At 43.8% G+C, this 17,074-nt stretch overlaps 1 protein-coding gene across 3 annotated transcripts; it reads right to left on the reverse strand.

The window, feature by feature from the left end:
* Positions 1–4,740: 4,740 nt before the first annotated feature.
* On the reverse strand, positions 4,741–15,650 carry RPS15A (ribosomal protein S15a). 3 transcript variants are annotated; one of them, XM_032604953.1, is made up of 5 exons: positions 15,608–15,650; positions 14,389–14,526; positions 13,832–13,911; positions 10,792–10,877; positions 4,741–6,853 (listed from the first exon to the last, which is right to left on the reverse strand). In XM_032604953.1, exons 2-5 carry the CDS (start codon positions 14,519–14,521, stop codon positions 6,703–6,705), a joined length of 450 nt encoding a protein of 149 aa, XP_032460844.1. In that variant the 5' UTR covers positions 14,522–14,526; positions 15,608–15,650; the 3' UTR covers positions 4,741–6,702. The 3 variants fall into 3 exon arrangements, with proteins under 3 accessions (XP_032460844.1, XP_032460845.1, XP_032460843.1); XM_032604954.1 differs by lacking the exon at positions 4,741–6,853 and adding an exon at positions 9,488–9,632 and having other exon boundaries at positions 15,608–15,625; XM_032604952.1 differs by lacking the exon at positions 4,741–6,853 and adding an exon at positions 9,488–9,632 and having other exon boundaries at positions 15,256–15,610.
* Positions 15,651–17,074: the final 1,424 nt, after the last annotated feature.

Consider the following 17,074-nt stretch of genomic DNA (forward strand, 5'->3'; position numbering starts at 1 on the left):
TGACCAGGAAGTTAGACAAATGCGAGGTCAGTGCCTGGTAGCGAAGACGCACAGGGGCTGAGGGACAGACGGTGCGGTCAGCTCACTCAGCCGAGTGGGCCCAAGCTGGGGTAAAACCAGGGAAGGCTTGAGCAAATTTTACCTTCCAGGCAGCACAAAGGTGCTTGTAATTTGTTCTAAGTAAAGATCCACCAGTTTAATAGGTAGTTGCAAAACGATGTTCCCCACTCCCCTTTTAAACGTGGCTGTTTACACACATAAACACATCTGACATGAGAGAGTTGGAGAAAGCCCCCATTTGTATGTTTGGATTCTGATACTGATAACAACAGCTGTTACAATTTTCTGAACACTTATCCTGTGCCAGGCACCAGACTAAGCTCTTAATGTGTTCACCCATTTAATCCTCATGATAAGCCCATGAAGCCAGGGCAGTGCTTAAGACAGAGGCCAGATCTGAATCTGCTTTCTCCAAATATTAGCTGTACGACCAAGTGACCTAACTTCCCTACACCTCAGCTTCCTCATCTGTAAAATGCACCACCTTGTAATATTAATATGAAAACTAAATGAGTTCTTATATGAAGTGTCTGGAACACAGAATGCACAGTCCAAGTATGGCCGTCATCATTATCATCATCATCATCATCTGTTTTCACAAATGAGACAACTGAAGCTCAAAGGTAAGAAGGCTGAGCTATATCCCCAGTCCATTCTACTGTCAAGTTCATTGTCAAGGCCCCGCCCTCCCCTACATTCCCATTCACACAGCATCTGGGTTACACTCTACAAAGCCCCTGTCCTTTGGATGCCTCGGGAAGCAGGGACTTTACATCTTCTCTCTGGTTTGGGAGCGATCATGCTGGAAACACAGCTGGTGTGGACCGCCTCTCCCTGGGCACCTACGCACCCGCCCACACCACCATCTCTTTGGCTGGAACGACGTGCTCCTGGGAGCTTTCCCTCTTTCTCCCTTGGCACACCGTGTACTTTTCTAAGAGGATAGAGACACGCAACCCCATCCAAACAGCAAGAGAACACATCACGCAGTGGTTCCTCAGTGTCACCACACATGTATACATTCATTCTAAACACATCCCATCCTCACGGCCCCAAAACAGGGCTTTATTTTTAGTGAGGAAATACGGCTGCCTCATGGACAGTTTCTATTAATTAATTTTGTCCTGTGAATGGCCATAATTTCTTATTTGCATGGCTTGTGATTTTTGGTTGTTGAATACTGGATATTTTGAATATGTGGCAACTCTGGAAGTCAGATTTTCCTTCCTCTGCCTATTACAGGTTGCTGTTGTTTGCTTATTTAGTGAGTTTTGTATTTTTGTAAGGTCTGTAGTCTTTGCCACTGAATTCTGTGTTCCTTTAGCTTATCGGACAACTGCTATTTTGGCAGAGTTACCTTAAATGTCTGGAGCCAACAAAAGAAATAAAGAACAATTCTTTTAGAGGAAAGAAAAAATACCCTCTTAGTCTTTGCCAACTGGATCTGTGTCAGGGCACGCCTTGAACACTTAGTAGAGGCTACTTGCAACTCTGCCTTAGCTTCACTTCCTGCTTGCACAGAGCCTGAAGGCCAGCAAGAGATGAAAGCCCAGAGTCTTCTCAGGCCTTCTCTGTGTCTCACTCTTAGCCTGCACATGGCTTTCTCGAGTCCCAGGCACACATGGAAGCTTTGAAAAGCCCTATTCCCACACATGTCTCTTTCTCAGGCTTCTTGATCTGTATTACCTGTCCCAAGTATTGCTGCAGGGTGCTGAGGCCAGTACTTGTCTGTGCCTTTAAATGCTTTTAGCAAAAGCCACCTGTCACCCCAACCCCAGGAATGCCCCGAGTGAGGAAACAGGAAGCCTTTCCACCTGTCCTGAGGGAGCCACCAGGCAGGCTGACCCCACCACCACAGTTGTTCAAGAATAGTTTCCCTTCTGGCACTCGCAACCAGCACGAGAAGTCTGGGTCACCATCCTCACGGCCATGGAGTGTGGGGGATGGTGGGTGGGCAATCTGAAATGCCACTGCACCCTCTCACCATAAAGAAGCAGTTTCTCTCTTCACCAGGTTTTCCCTTTGTTGTTGTTAGTTTTTGACTAGATTTCAGAGTTCTTCAAAAGCTGACTCTGACAGTCTTCACCAGCTCATTAGTTGTTTTGGGGAAAGAATGGAGCCCTGGACTTCCCTATTCCACCAATTTTGGTTGCCCAGCACCTTTTGAGTACTCTTTCTACGTTTGGGGAAATTCCTATATTGTGAGTCTAAACATCCCCAAGGTGGAGGCTCAGGACTTGTTTTCCCTGTCTCCCTTGCAGCCAGTAGTGCACTTACATCCTAGCAAGATTGGCCCTGTATCTCAGAAATACATAAAAACATAAATGTATTAAGGAACACAGGGTGCTTTTGTCATTCAGGATCACATGCTTAGCACTGGCTCAGCATGAACTGTAATCCTAAGCATCCCATTTCATAACACCGTTCAGGCCCCCAAGAATGTTCTCCTCACCTCTTACCCTAAAATCTCTAAACAAAGGGCAACTGTATCTAAATATCAGAAAGGTTTGTGGGGAGTGGCCTCTGCCAGTGTTGCAGACAGGCACCATGTCACAGTATGCGAAGAACTTTAGCATTGAAAATACTTAAGTGAAAGGACAAATTAACTTTTTTTTTTTGCTGTACGTGGGCCTCTAGCTGTTGTGGCCTCTCCCGTTGCGGAGCACAGGCTCCGGACGCGCAGGCTCAGCGGCCAAGGCTCACGGGCCCAGCTGTTCCGCGGCATGTGGGATCTTCCCGGACCGGGGCACGAACCCGTGTCCCCTGCATCGGCAGGTGGACTGTCAACCACTGCGCCACCAGGGAAGCCCCCAAATTAACTTCTTAATAACTTCTCCTTCTCAAGCAGCACGTGTGCAATAGATTCTAGCATAACAAGCATCACTTGCCAGCAGTGCTGAGCGTCCATTTTTCTGTTTCTCTTCATGTTCCTGCTTGTCGTTTCCAAGGAACATTTTGCAATTTAAGTAGTTAATATCACTCTCTAATTTGTGTATGTGAGATAGAGAATTTCTATTTGGATAGAAATTTCCATTCTTCTATCCAAAGACAGAAATATAAAGTAATACCAATTCTTTATATTAGCAACTAGATTGACACTGATTGGTACAACTGCAAAAAGTCATGTAAGAGAAATATTACATAATAAAACTATTAATAAAATTGTTTTCAAAATATTAAAATTTTCTAGTTTTAAACAACTTTGATTTAAAACTTTGATATTCAATACTTATATAATCTGTATTTTGCCCTGTAATTTTAATACCTTTGAATACTTAAAAAGCAACTTCACTGAGGCTTTTGAGCTTTAAAATTTAAAAATTTTTACACTAACTTTCATTTGTATCTTCTATGAAAACATATTCAAATTTTTATATTTTGAAACTAATTACACTTTTTTGGTCTTTTGGATCACTACTGCCTGTAGAACATAAACTATGCAAAAACCTTTATTATAACAACATATTTAGTGATTTTATGAAAAATGAAGGCAAGAGAAATAAATTTTATGGACTATATAATAGTTCATAAATTATGAATGTCTTTCTCATTCAAATATTGCTGTCCCATCAACTTGCTCAGAATATATGCAGTAATTCAGTTTAGACATTCTGCCAACTTCATCATATAAAACCAAATTTGTTTGGGGTTTCATTGTTGTTATGAAGCTGTCAAGATAGGAGATGAGAACCAACATATTTTACTAAACATCTTGTTAGCTTGATTTATTACTTTTGTTTTTGTTTTTTTGCGGTATGCGGGCCTCTCACTGTTGTGGCCTCTCCCGTTGCGGAGCACAGCCTCCGGATGCGCAGGCTCAGCGGCCATGGCTCACGGGCCCAGCCGCTCCGTGGCATGTGGGATCTTCCCAGACCGGGGCACAAACCCGTGTCCCCTGCATCGGCAGGCAGACTCTCAACCACCGCGCCACCAGGGAAGCCCTTGATTTATTACTTTTAAATACACAGACATATGACACACAGGCCTCTTTTTGAACTCTTGCCCTGGCATAGTCTGCTTGCAGTCGAGTGTGAAGCTTTGATCCAATAGAACGGTGTTTCTCAACCTGGGGTGATTTTTGGTTGTCTCAACTGACATGTAATGTGGGGAGGCCAACAATGCTGCTAACATCCTATAATGTACAGGACAGCCCCCCCACACACACACACAGAATTATCCTGCCCAAAATGTCAATTGTGCCAAGGTTGAGAAACCATGCATCAGAGGCTAACATGAAGTCAGTGTGGAACTGATACTAGTAAGGGTGATAGAAACCTCAAGCTTCCAGAAACAGCAGGGGCAAAGAACTCAGGAGCTGAGTTTTTTAACAGAATGGGCCAGAGGTGTAATGGAGATACCAGCCCTGGAGGAAAGCCTCTGGCCCTTCCAGAGACTGAGTTACCTTATATCCTATAATAAATTAAACTAGCTAGAGTGGTTTGTTTTTTGCAACGAAAAATAATGACTAATAAAGTAGGTAGTACTGTATACCAGAAACTAACACAACATTGTAAATCAACTATACTTCAATATTTTAAAAAAGCAGGTAGGACTAATATCCCAGCCCCCATTTGACAGATGACAAGATTGATCCCCAAGAAGCTCCAGAGCAGATTAGTGAAAGAGCTGCAAGTAGGGCTGTGTTAGTTTGCAAGTAACTAGAATTTCGTTCAAATCAGTAAATTTAATTTTAGCTTTATTAATTTATTTTAAATACACTAAATTTAAATTTAGTTCAAACTAGTACTTTTGAAAAATAATAGAGGAGAATGTTATTCCTTGCTCACAGAATACGAACATGGGAAGGGTAGGGTGCAGCTGCATCTCAGGAACCACCGGAAGCCAAACACCATAAGGACCCGATGCATCTGTCTGCTCAGGGACATTCCTCTGTTGTTCCGAGCGTCTTCTTCCACGTGGCCGAAATCATGATAATCAGCAGCACTCAAGGTTTTTATCTTATCATTTCCACCATTTTAAAGACACAAACCTCACGTCTTCCAGGTTCAAAAACCCTCATGTATCCTCTACCTGGTTTGAGGCAGGTGCCCCACCTAAGGACGGACTGTCTGTGTCAGAGGGCTGCGGGTTGGGGGTATGTAAGAGCCACGTGTACGCGTGGAGGGGGTTGCGGTGGGTAACGGAAAAAGCCACGTTGAGAACAGAGGGTCCTACAGTCTCCTGACATCCACTCAAAGAATGATAAACCCTATTATTCTATAGCCCACCCATTTCCTTTTTGTAACTTAATAAGCCCTTACTAAATGTCAGAGATTGCTCTAAGCACTTGTAGGAGGCTAGTAACAAAGCAGAATCATCAACGGGTGATTTCTTGCTCTTCCTACTCTGTCATTGCTGAATAGCTGGATCTCTGCACTGTCATCCACACTCCCAGGCCTGGGCTAATGCAGCCCAGTGCCCATCACCATGGCAGAAAGAAACAGGGTGCATGGGAGTTCTCCCACCAGCCACTAGATGCTCCAGCCTGGAACACACATCACTTCTGCTCATAGCTCATTCATTGACCAGAATTAATCACATGGAAAGTACATGTGCCTGGCAGGTGGAGAACCTGAATATTTTGCCAACAGCTCTAATTACCATTCCAGCACTTTACAAGCATTATGTTTAATCTTAATGACCACCACAGAGAGTAGTACCATTATCCCTACATTAAAGATGAAGAAACTGATGCACATAAAGGAAAGGCAACTGGCCCAAGATCACACAGCACGTGATCCATTCTATTAACCGTATCTTTCTTTACTGCCTCCCTTATTTTCTGTGTGGTCTGCAGCACTTTCATTGCCCATCAGATTACTTAAAACATAAAACTGGAATCTGGGTGCCAGGACAGTGACCTTGAACTGAATCCTGCCCATATCCCACTCGACTCCCATGCTTCCCTGAGAATGACTCTTGGGACCATGGAATTCTGTGGACTCAACACTATAACACAGGCACTGGATGGGATTACACTTTTAAAAACACTTTCCCATGGCCCAGGGGGTCAGAGATCACTTTTTTAAACATGCTGACATCTTTGATAGGCTAGATGCTGGGGACAGAGATAACAGGGTTCCTGCTGTGGAACATGGACTAGATGTTGGCACACCCTGGGTACCCCAAGTGCCTGGATATGGTAAACATATAATAAATTTAGTTACACACTGAAAATAAAGAGAATGTATGCCAGAACATAAGGGCCAGAAAACTTAGACTGGTAAAGCATTTAAATCCTGACTTTGCCACTCCCTAGCATCTTCAATAAATGGTGTCAAAGCTCTGTGCTTCATTTTTTTCACCTGAAAAACTGGAGCCAGCAATAGTAGCCATCATGCAGAATTAAGATGAAAAGAGATGATACATGTAAAGCTCTTATTCCATGCCTGGCATATAGCAGTAAAATTTAACAAACACTAAAAACTACTATTAGCCTTATTAAGGCATTTATATCTTTAGGAGAGAAAAGATGGAGTATAACAACACATGTTCCTTTTGGAGGAAGATTTACGATGGAAGTGACATTTAAGCTGGATCTTGGGAACACCTCTGGGGAAGAGAAGGCATTCCAGGTGGGGTGAGCCATAAGCAAGGGCTCAGAGGTGGGGCACATATGTGGGGGTGATTTAGAGTTTAGGATTAGATTAGCTCTATATTAAAGATGAAACAACTGGTATGGTCAGCTGTTTTGGGAAAGTGAATTCGACTGGAAAGCCAAGTAAGAATCAGACTTCGGGTCTCCCAGAGCTTGCTTTCTTCGGGGTCAGTAGTGGAAAGCGAACTTCCTAGCCTGGGGAGAAGGGAAAAGTAATCTCAGATGCTGACCTGACCAAGGAAGACTGTAATAACTCTGGCTTTCCCAGAGAACTGAGTACTCAGAATTCTATCTACCCAAGTTACCCAGAGGCAAGGCAAAACAGGTTCTAAATGAGGACGCGGCATGCACTGGCGTGGACACAGACGTGCTGCTAAAACATGGAGGATGTTCTTGGCAGCGGTTTTGACTTCCAGGGTCTGGGTACATGCTGCGGCCCCCTTTAACACTGACTCAAAGTGCATCTGGTGGGCTATCCCACTCCGAACCCCAGATCTCTGCCTGCTGGCAACAGTAGCACGTTAGGAGGAAAAGCTGAGTTCACACCACAGCAAAGTACAACTCTGAGCCAAGTCATTATGCCAGCAGGAACCTAAACTATCTCCAGAGCCTCAAACCCAGGTGTCTAGACCCAGTCAACCAGCCTCCGGTCACGTTACAACTCTTACTGGGTCTCAGAAACAAGGACTAAGGCCACCTGCTTCCTCACTCATGTGCTGTTAAATTCATCAATAGGTCACCCAATTTTCCTTATCCAGATTTTTCCCACCCTTGTTCATTTTAAAGGACACAGGATCACTACTAATGGCAAATAGGGCCATTTTCTTGTCCTCACTTTAGCATTTGAAGTCAATGCCCAGTATGATATTCAGTCAAGGTGTACTTACTGAGTCTTCCCCTATGTGCCATGTATCAGGCTAGAGACCAGACAACAGTAAACAAAACATGGCCTCCATCCACCTAGAGCTTACAACCTTGGCATTAAGAGAACCAATCAACCATTAGCTCTTTGGTCTTCTAGACTCACTTCACTTCAGTGTCTGACAAATACAGCTGTAAAATGACTGTCAAGTGTTATTTTATATAACCTCATATTTCCCTCAACTGAGGTAGGTTTTTTTCCATTACCTCCAATATACAGATGAGGGAATCAAAGTTATTACGTGGAAAAGCAGACCTCAATCCTGGTGTACTGAGCCCCCAAACCCATGTTACTTACTCATGGCCTTCCAAACATCAGAGGCCCCAAACCCAGACATGCCTCTCAACTTTTCTCCTCACATTTTAGCAAGTGAGGCCTACCACATGTGGTTACCAGCCACATCTCTAGGGCGTCTAAGTACTCCTGTTTCCCATATCTTACAGTAGGCCCTCCTTCCAGGAAGTTACTAAGTTACTGAATACAAGCCATGCACCAGTCCATGTTAGCAACCCCATGAGATTAAGTTGTCCCTGTTTACCCAACAGGAAGAACAAAGAAGTTGTCACTTGCCAGAATTCACCTTACGCCAGGTCAGCGAGGATTTTTACCAAGAACTGTCTGACCCAGAAGAAAGTCAAAAAACAGCCCTATAGGGAAGTTATCAAAACAATCCCAATGGAGAACTGTGAAACTTATCCTTTTCTGAAAAGAAAAATAAAATCAAACCTATACATCAAACAGATTTAGGCACCTAACATCCTATTAGGTCTATTGGACATCTTGTAATAAGGCCTACAACCTGACAGCCTTTTTAACTTTGGCCCACTTGACCAGCAGACAACTGAGGAAAAGTAGCTGCTGTCCTTTTTTGTAAGGCTGAGCTGCCCCATTCACCCTACTCCTATGCAGGAAAATACAGCTGGCTAGGTGCTCAATAACATAACATACCCAGGATCTCTTCCAAGCGTCCTTTCCCCTTGGCCAGACCTACCAAGAATCAAGAGTCTAGACTGTGCTGTCCAATACGGAACATCAGCCACATGTAGCTATTAAAATTTAGGTATAAATAAATGTACAGTGTTCATCATTTCAAAGACATCATGAAGAGTAAAATCCCATTCATTTTTCACATCAATCATATGCTGAAATTTTAACTTTTGAACACAAAATGCTATTAAAAAAAAAAATCAATCCCAGCTGTTTCTTCACGCGGCTACTAGAAGGCTTAACTACACATGTGGCTCTTGTTACAGCTGTACTGGACAGCACTACTCTTAGAAGGGAGAGTGGAGCCGTGGTCTGTTTCACAAAAGCCACCCCTGCCCTCTCTTTGGTGTCTGAGCTCTTTACAAGCATTTCCCAGGTCAAGTGGTCCAGTAAACTAATTCTCCCCAATTCCAGAATATACTTGGTGACAGGTTTATAGTAAAACTAGTTTTTAGAAGATGGTCCACTTTTTGGAAAAAATGACATTTTATAACCACATATTGCTAAAATGTCCCTGATATGCCATCCAAATTTACTTTGAGATGAGTCTTAGTGAGCTGTGGGGCTCTAGTTATCTGCTTCCTTATGAGCACTTACATAATCAACTACAACCATATCATATTTTTAGGGCTTGAAATGTGTATTCTGTCAAACTAAAAAGAGGAAAGGCACCACACCTTCCAGGATTAATGTAAGACTCCAGAAAGGTACAGCTTCACCACCTGGACCCCAACCCAGAGTCAACCATCCAGGGCCAGACACACCCTCCTCTGGTGAGCCACAAGGGTGACGGCGAAAGTTATCCCAAGTCAAAACTTTCTTCTACGTCAAGGAAACAGCATTCACCAATTAACACAAAGGCTGTACACTCCCGCAGACGCTCTTGCTACTCTGCTGTACAAAGTTCAAAACGACTGAGGGAAGCACCAGAGTCCTCTGAGGCATTTTATTTGCACGTATGTATTACATCCCTAGAAAAAGAATCCAAGGATTTTCCCTCCTGTGTGTTTTCGTCTTGCTTCTTCATGGTCCATGATGCCAGCTGAGGTTGTCAGTACAATGAAACTATGGAAAGTTTAAAAAAAAAAAAAGAAAGCTGGTAAGTTTTTCCTAAGAATGTTCAACACAGAGCTACTTTCTGGTACAGAAAAACTCCAACATTTATCAATGCTTAAGATGCCTTCCCATAATGGACACACAGACTAATGCTGCCTCCACAGGCTGGCAGTACACAGGCACGGTTCCTAGAACCAAAGACCCAAACCCAGAGATATCAGCTATACACATACAGCCCTGGCCTCAGCTAACAACGAGAAGCAATGTTACCTAAGAGCAAAGACTGGAACTCCTTTAACTTCAAAATGTCACTTTCTGCTCTCAAGGAGACATGCAATCTAAAGCATTAAAGTACTGACTGAATTGTTTCTGCCACTTACTGTGTGTACCATCACAGGCAGGCTACTGTACAGTTATTTGGACAAAGGGCATCCCACCTGGCCTGGCTACCTCATGGGTTACTATGGGGATCAACGTAAGACACAGAAGGTATGCCAACTGGGAGGCATGAAAATTAGTAGCGTAACTACAATCAGAAATGACTCGCTCGTAACACTATACCTGTTATACGGCAACCACGAAGTGGGAGTAAATTCAGCATCACCAAACATGACTGTGGGTTTAAGTTCTTAACCACAAATAGATAAGCACTTACTGTGTCAGATCTTAAAGTGCTTTACCAGAACTAAATCAGGTGATACTATAACTTACAAGAGAACTACCATTTTTAAGATGAAGAAATCAAGGCTATGACTTGCCCAAGGCATCACAGGTTTAAAGCAGAAAAACCAGGATTTTAACTCAGTCTCTTACCGAGGAGGAAGATTTTCAAATCGAGTTTCCCCAGAGGCCAATGGTTGAGAAGTCATTCTGGCCATAGGAGGGGATTCACAGTGAATATATATGAACTATATGCACTGAGCCAAAAGAGCAGACATTAAAGGGCACACAATTCTGCTGTCTCTCAGTCAGCCTCAGCTCTTCCACGCCTCTCAGAAACTAGAGCCTAACACATGAAGTATGGCAACACAGGAGCTAATCCTTGAGTCAAGGATGGAAACGGAGACAACTGCTACTGCTATTAAGTTAAAAAAAAAAAAAAAGCTCAAGTCAAACTGCATCACAGGGATCCACAGCATTAACTTTTAAATACGGAAAATTGACTCACCCAAACTGACGGGACGGGAGCAGGTTATTCTGCCATTTTTCTAGATCTTTGAGTTGCACATCAAACCTGGGGCTGATCACTCCACACTGTAAAAACATAACAGAAAACGCTGTTCACACTTCACCAATAACAGAAAAAGAGTAACACTAAAATGCATTTATAACTGAATAGTCATATAAACCAACCAACTCAACATTTAATGGGTAACTATTCTGTACAATCTTTGATATAAATGCCATGTGAAAAACACAATTAAGACTACGCCGGGCTTCCCTGGTGGCGCAGTGGTTGGGAATCCGCCTGCCAATGCACGGTACACGGGTTCGAGCCCTGGTCGGGGAAGATCCCACATGCCGCGGATCAACTAAGCCCGTGAGCCACACTACTGAGCCTGCGCTCCGCAATGGGAGAGGCCGCGACAGTGAGAGGCCCACGCACCACGATGAAGAGCGGCCCCCGCTCGCTGCAACTGGAGAAAGCCCTCGCACAGAAATGAAGACCCAACACAGCTAAAAATAAATAAATAAATAAATTAAAAAAAAAAAAAAAAAAAAAAAGACTACGCCTACTTAGGAAGAAAAGGCAAACTATTGAAAAAGTCAACAGAAGAAGTAAAACACCAAGATAACACCAGTGTGCATTCCTATGGCCCACAGAGCTGCCTCAGCACAAATGACCAGATTTTAAAGAACTCAAGTCTTAGACAAATAAATTATAGTCAAGCCCTACTAATCTAGCAAAATGTATAGAAGGCAGAAAGAGGTAAAGAGTTATCCCACCCGCATGCTACGACAGTGTTGGGTGGGAGAGATGACACAGCAACTATCCTCCAAAGTGAGAGCTAAGAGCCAAGGCACTACAATCCATCACACCTAAACCATACAACACAATAAAGTTTCAAATATCCACTAACAGGCTACATGAATCTATCCGTGGGTTCACACAAGGTCTATGACTACATCCAACTGGGTGGAAAATGAGGGGACTAAAAGGCTCTTTAGTTAATTAGAGCTAAATGTGACCCCGCCCTCTGCTAGACCACCAACTCTACAAATCACTAGCACACTTAAAAAAAAAAAAATCAAAGCAGGAAGTCTCCTGCTGTTTACACACAAGAAATGATCACGTGAGAACACTCAGGATTAGTACCTTCAGAGGGCTAAGGGAGCGGACAGAAAGCTGTGTGCACATCCACATAAGAATCATTCAAGATTCCAAGATGCTTAACTGTAAACTAGAAGGGGCTATGAGATTAGAACTTAGTGAAGTCTTTGGAGCTGGTACACTTCCCTAGACAGATCTGAACCCACAGAAACTGAAAATGGACCTGTCATGCCCAACTGCCCCATGGCAGGAGGGCCACTCAGGTTCTTCTTTTTATAACATCACCTTATCAGCTACAAATGTCACTTGACCATCAAGGGCAATCCCACACTGGATGCAAGCAATACAGGGATAGGAATAGGGAAAACCCAAGCAAGCTACAGTGAAAGACCTTTCTGAGGCCTCTACACTACCACACCCAGGCTTGCTTTATTCCAGCAGCAAAAATCCCTTCCATTCAGCTGGCAGAACTCCGGCACATCCACTCCCAAAGCAGATGAATCTTAAGAGGATACAATCAAGGCAAGAATTTTCTTAATCTATAATCTTTAAACACTACCTTACTTCCCAACTGCATTACATTTCCACAATAAGGTACATCTATCTCCTGCATGAAGGAAACTGAGGCAAAAATGTCTTATAAAGTAAGAAAACTACAACTGAGAGAAACCAAAAACTAATTCAAACAGTTAAATGCGGCAGGGCCTGGATTTCAACTACCTGTTGGCAAGAATTTTCTAAACTAGTATACCACTGAACAAGGATGTCACAAATGAGTTCCATTTGGGAAATACTCTGTTCAAACTTATTTCTCAAGCTGTTATGTGTAGTTCAAGAGAAATGAAGTACAGGGCACTTCTCCAACTAAGTTTTTTTGGTTTTGCTTTTTTAACATCAACAAAAGCTGCTGCAGGACAGCTTTAAACTATATACTGGAACCAGCTCTTCCAGAGTTTACTGAGACCTTGAGCAGGACTCAGCTCTCAGCTTCCTAACTGCTAAAAACAGGGGAAAAAAGACACGCCCTCTTGTACTTCAAGAACATTGTGACGGTCAGAGTGAAAGAGAAGTGAATCCAAATCCTTCCGTGGGATTGGAGTCTAATGGCTACAAGAGAACAAAACAAGACATAGGCCCAAAATTCCCTTCAAAAATTCTTCAGAGGCTTCAAATTCAGTAGTTTTCATCTGACACTAAGTATCCACACAGGAAGCAAATTCACTATGTAAGGAACCAACTTTGTAAAATAGGAATTGTTGGTCCAGGAAATAACCTTATCAATAAATCTGGTCCCCGTCACTAACCACTCACTTTCTTGGCCCGTGTGCCCAACTCTGTTGGACCCCTTGCAAATATGAAAGCTACAAACCTGAACACAGAAAGCAGGGTAGCAGCTTAGAGACCCCCAACTTGCTTATAGACAGATACCTGCCCCCAAAATACATGGAATCAGTTAAACCACAAAGTCAAAAGAATCAAACAGATTCAGTAGATTATGCCTACAGGGAGAAGAGACCTGAAAGACATACATTCAGCTTATGTCAGCAAAAACAGAAATATTAATAGTTAGAAAATCCCATACTCTCTGTTCAAAATACCCACCAAGCGAGACGAAGGACCAAAAGTTATTTACATTGTCAGGACTAGTGGCCTTGAGCCACCCAAGATTCAAACACCAGTATCATCGGTTGTTCATTTTCACCCAATCCTCCCGCATCTCACTTCAGATACCTTCTACTCCACAAACACTAGGTTAACTCACAATTCTACCTGGAGAACAAACGAAGTAAAAGGTCCTATATAAAAATTAACGATTTTATTCAATCCCTAATCTTTTTAACCTAAAGCAAGCACATTATCTGATTCTACAAGGGCAATTATAACATGGAACACCTTGGTAGACCATTCTGAAGGTTTTTAAACAATCAATCCTTACCTTATTTAGCCTGCCTGTGAGGTTCACAACAATTTTCCCAGCCCTGTGATCATCGATGATTTCAAATTCGCCAATGTAACCTACAGAACACAAGTGACTGTATTAAAAATAATTTTTAAAATTTAGGGGGCAACACCCAGAACAATCCACCCTGAAATGTTAAAAAGGGGATTATTTCCTCCTTGCCTTTTCACGGCTTCCCACTCCCAAAGGCTACCTCGTGCCCAAGACAAAACAATCCTCCTTTCCATCCCAAGGAGCTCTTAGGTTCAGGGCCCTTTCAGTGACATGCTGCAGCTGCAATGTTACACAAAGAAAGGCCATTTTAGCTGCCAGACTTTCTCCTCCTTTCAACAGTCCTACCCTACTCAGTATTTCTTGAACAGCATCATTTGTCCAGAACTACCCTGTCCACAGCCCCAATCAACTGCATTAGTTCCCATGTATGACTGCCACCTTGTTCTCCCATCTTCCCACATCTCCGCAACAGTTAACTTCTACAGGACCCATTCTGTAACATGTTTACCTCAAAACATAATAAACAGCAAGACACTTACCATGCTTCATCATCACAGTGAGAAACCTGACGATGACTTTGGAGCACGGCCTAATAAGAACCTGGCGTTTGCCTCTCTTTTCGGCATTGTTGATACTCTTGAGAGCATCAGCCAGGACATTCATGCGCACCATTATGACTGTTCAGGGAAGACAAAACAGGGGTTTTATTGGCATTGCCATTAAAAGGCACCCAATCATTCCACTGCGAACACATCCTTTCCTTTCTGCCTCTATCATGAGGAAGTTTCCCCATTTCTAAGCAGGCTAGTTCCCCAGGATACCCAGAGGAATATGTTGACTGTGTCGAATCAAATAATTCATTTGATTATTTCATTCATCAAATGAAAATACCAGCCATGGTAGGTCACTTATTCAGAACGGGAGCTGATAATCACCAGCAATATTTTCCAAACTTCTGGAATCCAGCATCTGTACTATTTAACATTGTCCTTTAAACCAACTGACTCAGTGTCAGCCTTGTCCTAACGCCCAAAAGATACTACTCAACTCTCACCTAACACCCGTAACTATTGAAATGAAACGTCCGTCCTTGTGCCATCTAAAATTATGACCAACAGCGATCGTAGCACACTGTTAGGCAGAAACATTTCACATGCACCAGAATGGACTCTATCACAATGGGCACGAACTTCAATAGTTTTGAAAGCTAAGGATAGAGGCATGCCTCAAATGACAACAGTAGGGATCCAACCTGCTTCCTCAAGCTCAACAAAGTGTGTGAGGGGAAACCCTGGAGCCCAGACGACCCAAGTTCGTTCCCAGCAAACCGCCACCCCAGGCAGGATCCAGTTTTCCCTCCTGAGGATCCCGGCGCGGCCGAAGTAATGGGAAGCTGCACGGCTCACCAAGGCTACGGCTCCCCGATGCTTCTCGGAGCCAAGGAGCTGCCTCGACCACTAATGGGAGATCCTGGCGCCGCCGAAAGAGTCGGGACTGCCCCTTGACGGTCGAAAGCTCCGGGTCCCGCCGGGGCTGCGGCCTGCGCCCCGCGCCCCAGAGGCTGGGCTCCCCAGAGTGCAGAGCATGGGGCGGCCGGGCAGGACTCCCCACTCCGCCTGCCCAGACCCCTGCAAGGATAGTATCCCCGGCCCAGGAGGTCTCCGACATCCTCGCAAGGCACCGAAGCCGAGTCCTAGACCATAGGATGGCACCGATAGCTAACGGATGATACTAGACCGTTCAGAGAGAGTCACTCACCGTCACGGAAAGATGGCTGAAAGAAGTTGGGAGGGGCGAGTGCACGGAATTATGGGAAGCGGTCGGGCTATCGCGAGACTTTCAAAGGACCGCCAAAAACAAAAAAAATTAAAAAATGAATTGCCTAGTGGAAGGAGGCGGGTGAGGGGCGGAACCTCCTCAGGGGTGGGCAGTAGAGAGTCGATGGAGTCGAACACCCAGGCGAGGCCCTGGGGAGCTAGCTGGTGGAGGTGCGGCGTTAGCACAGGTTCGACTCCCTTCTAGCATCTAATCCGTAAAAGTCAAAAACTGACAAGGGCCTAGATATTTGCAAATTTTTATTGCAGTAACTGTTCACCATTTAGAATTAATTTTGATACTTGCGTATTTACAGTATCTCTAGAAGGACCCACAAGAAATCGGTAAATGCCTCTGGGAAGGGCGTTAGGAACTGGGATGGAAGACTTGCTTTTCTCCCAATACAATTTAGTTTTGTTTTTTGAAACATGTATAGATTACTTTTTCATACAGTCAAAAATATATTTTTTAATCGGTGCTTCCTTTTTGACTCTCCCTAAATATTAGAAATTGTTTACTGGAGTTCCAGGCTTTGCTTTTGAGTTCTGAGATACAGTTTGGAAGAAAGCCACAAATGTTTCAAAATAAACGCTCAGCCTTTTAAGCGCTTTCAAAATAAACGCTCAGCCGTCTCAAATCCCAGGTGAACAGATGAGATAATTGTGACAAAGAGCTCGCAAAATGTCTGGCACGTAGTATATAAATGCTTAGTAGGTACGGCTTGAAGCCCGGGGTCTGACGGCCTGGGAGGAAGTGAATTCTGGCTCCGCCCTCTCCGGAGCTGAGTAACCTCAGGCTAGATACCCAACATCTGAAACTTCTGCCATAGACTTCTTTCCTCTCTGCTGTCACCCTTACCCTCCCTTCTTACCCTTCCTTGTGTTTCCCACTTGGCTGCCACAATGATCGCTTTAAAACTTGTCAGACCTTGCACTCTCCAAGGGTTCCTAGCACCCTCAGTAAAATCCAAATTCCTTACCAAAACCAAGGTCCTCCCTGACTTGCACACCTGCCTCCTTGCCTAGGAACATCATCCCCCCAACTTTCGCCCCTGGCTTGCTTTTCTTCAGATACACCAAGCATACTCTGCCTCAAGGCCTTTGCATTTGCTTTTCCCTTTAACTTAAGTATTCCTCCCCCCCAGTTTATCCCGAGACTTGCTCCCCACTCCCTTTCCTCAGGTCTCTATTCAATCACACACTCATACAACCTTCTCCCCATTCCCCCCAACCCCATTGCCCGGCTTAATTTTTCTCCATAGCACTTACCACCTGAAATATTGGAAGTGTATTTATCGTCTGTCTCCCTTAAGTAAGCAGGGATTTGGTTGGTTTTGTTCACTGCTGTACCCACAGCTTCTAGAAAAGTCATCTGGTACATAGTAGGCGGTTGACACGTATTTGATGAATA

The sequence above is a fragment of the Phocoena sinus genome, chromosome 15, assembly GCF_008692025.1.
Source record: "Phocoena sinus isolate mPhoSin1 chromosome 15, mPhoSin1.pri, whole genome shotgun sequence".
Taxonomy (NCBI): domain Eukaryota; kingdom Metazoa; phylum Chordata; class Mammalia; order Artiodactyla; family Phocoenidae; genus Phocoena; species Phocoena sinus.

Excerpts from the sequence above, each read along its gene's own strand:
- RPS15A (XM_032604952.1), bottom strand. The coding sequence starts at position 15,517 with ATGTCGGAGACCTCCTGGGCCGGGGATACTATCCTTGCAGGGGTCTGG. Across the intron at positions 14,527-15,255 it reads ATCGGGGAGCCGTAGCCTTG|TCATAATGGTGCGCATGAAT; the intron begins GTGAGCCGTGCA and ends TTCCCTGAACAG. Across the intron at positions 13,912-14,388 it reads CACTGTGATGATGAAGCATG|GTTACATTGGCGAATTTGAA; the intron begins GTAAGTGTCTTG and ends TGTGTTCTGTAG.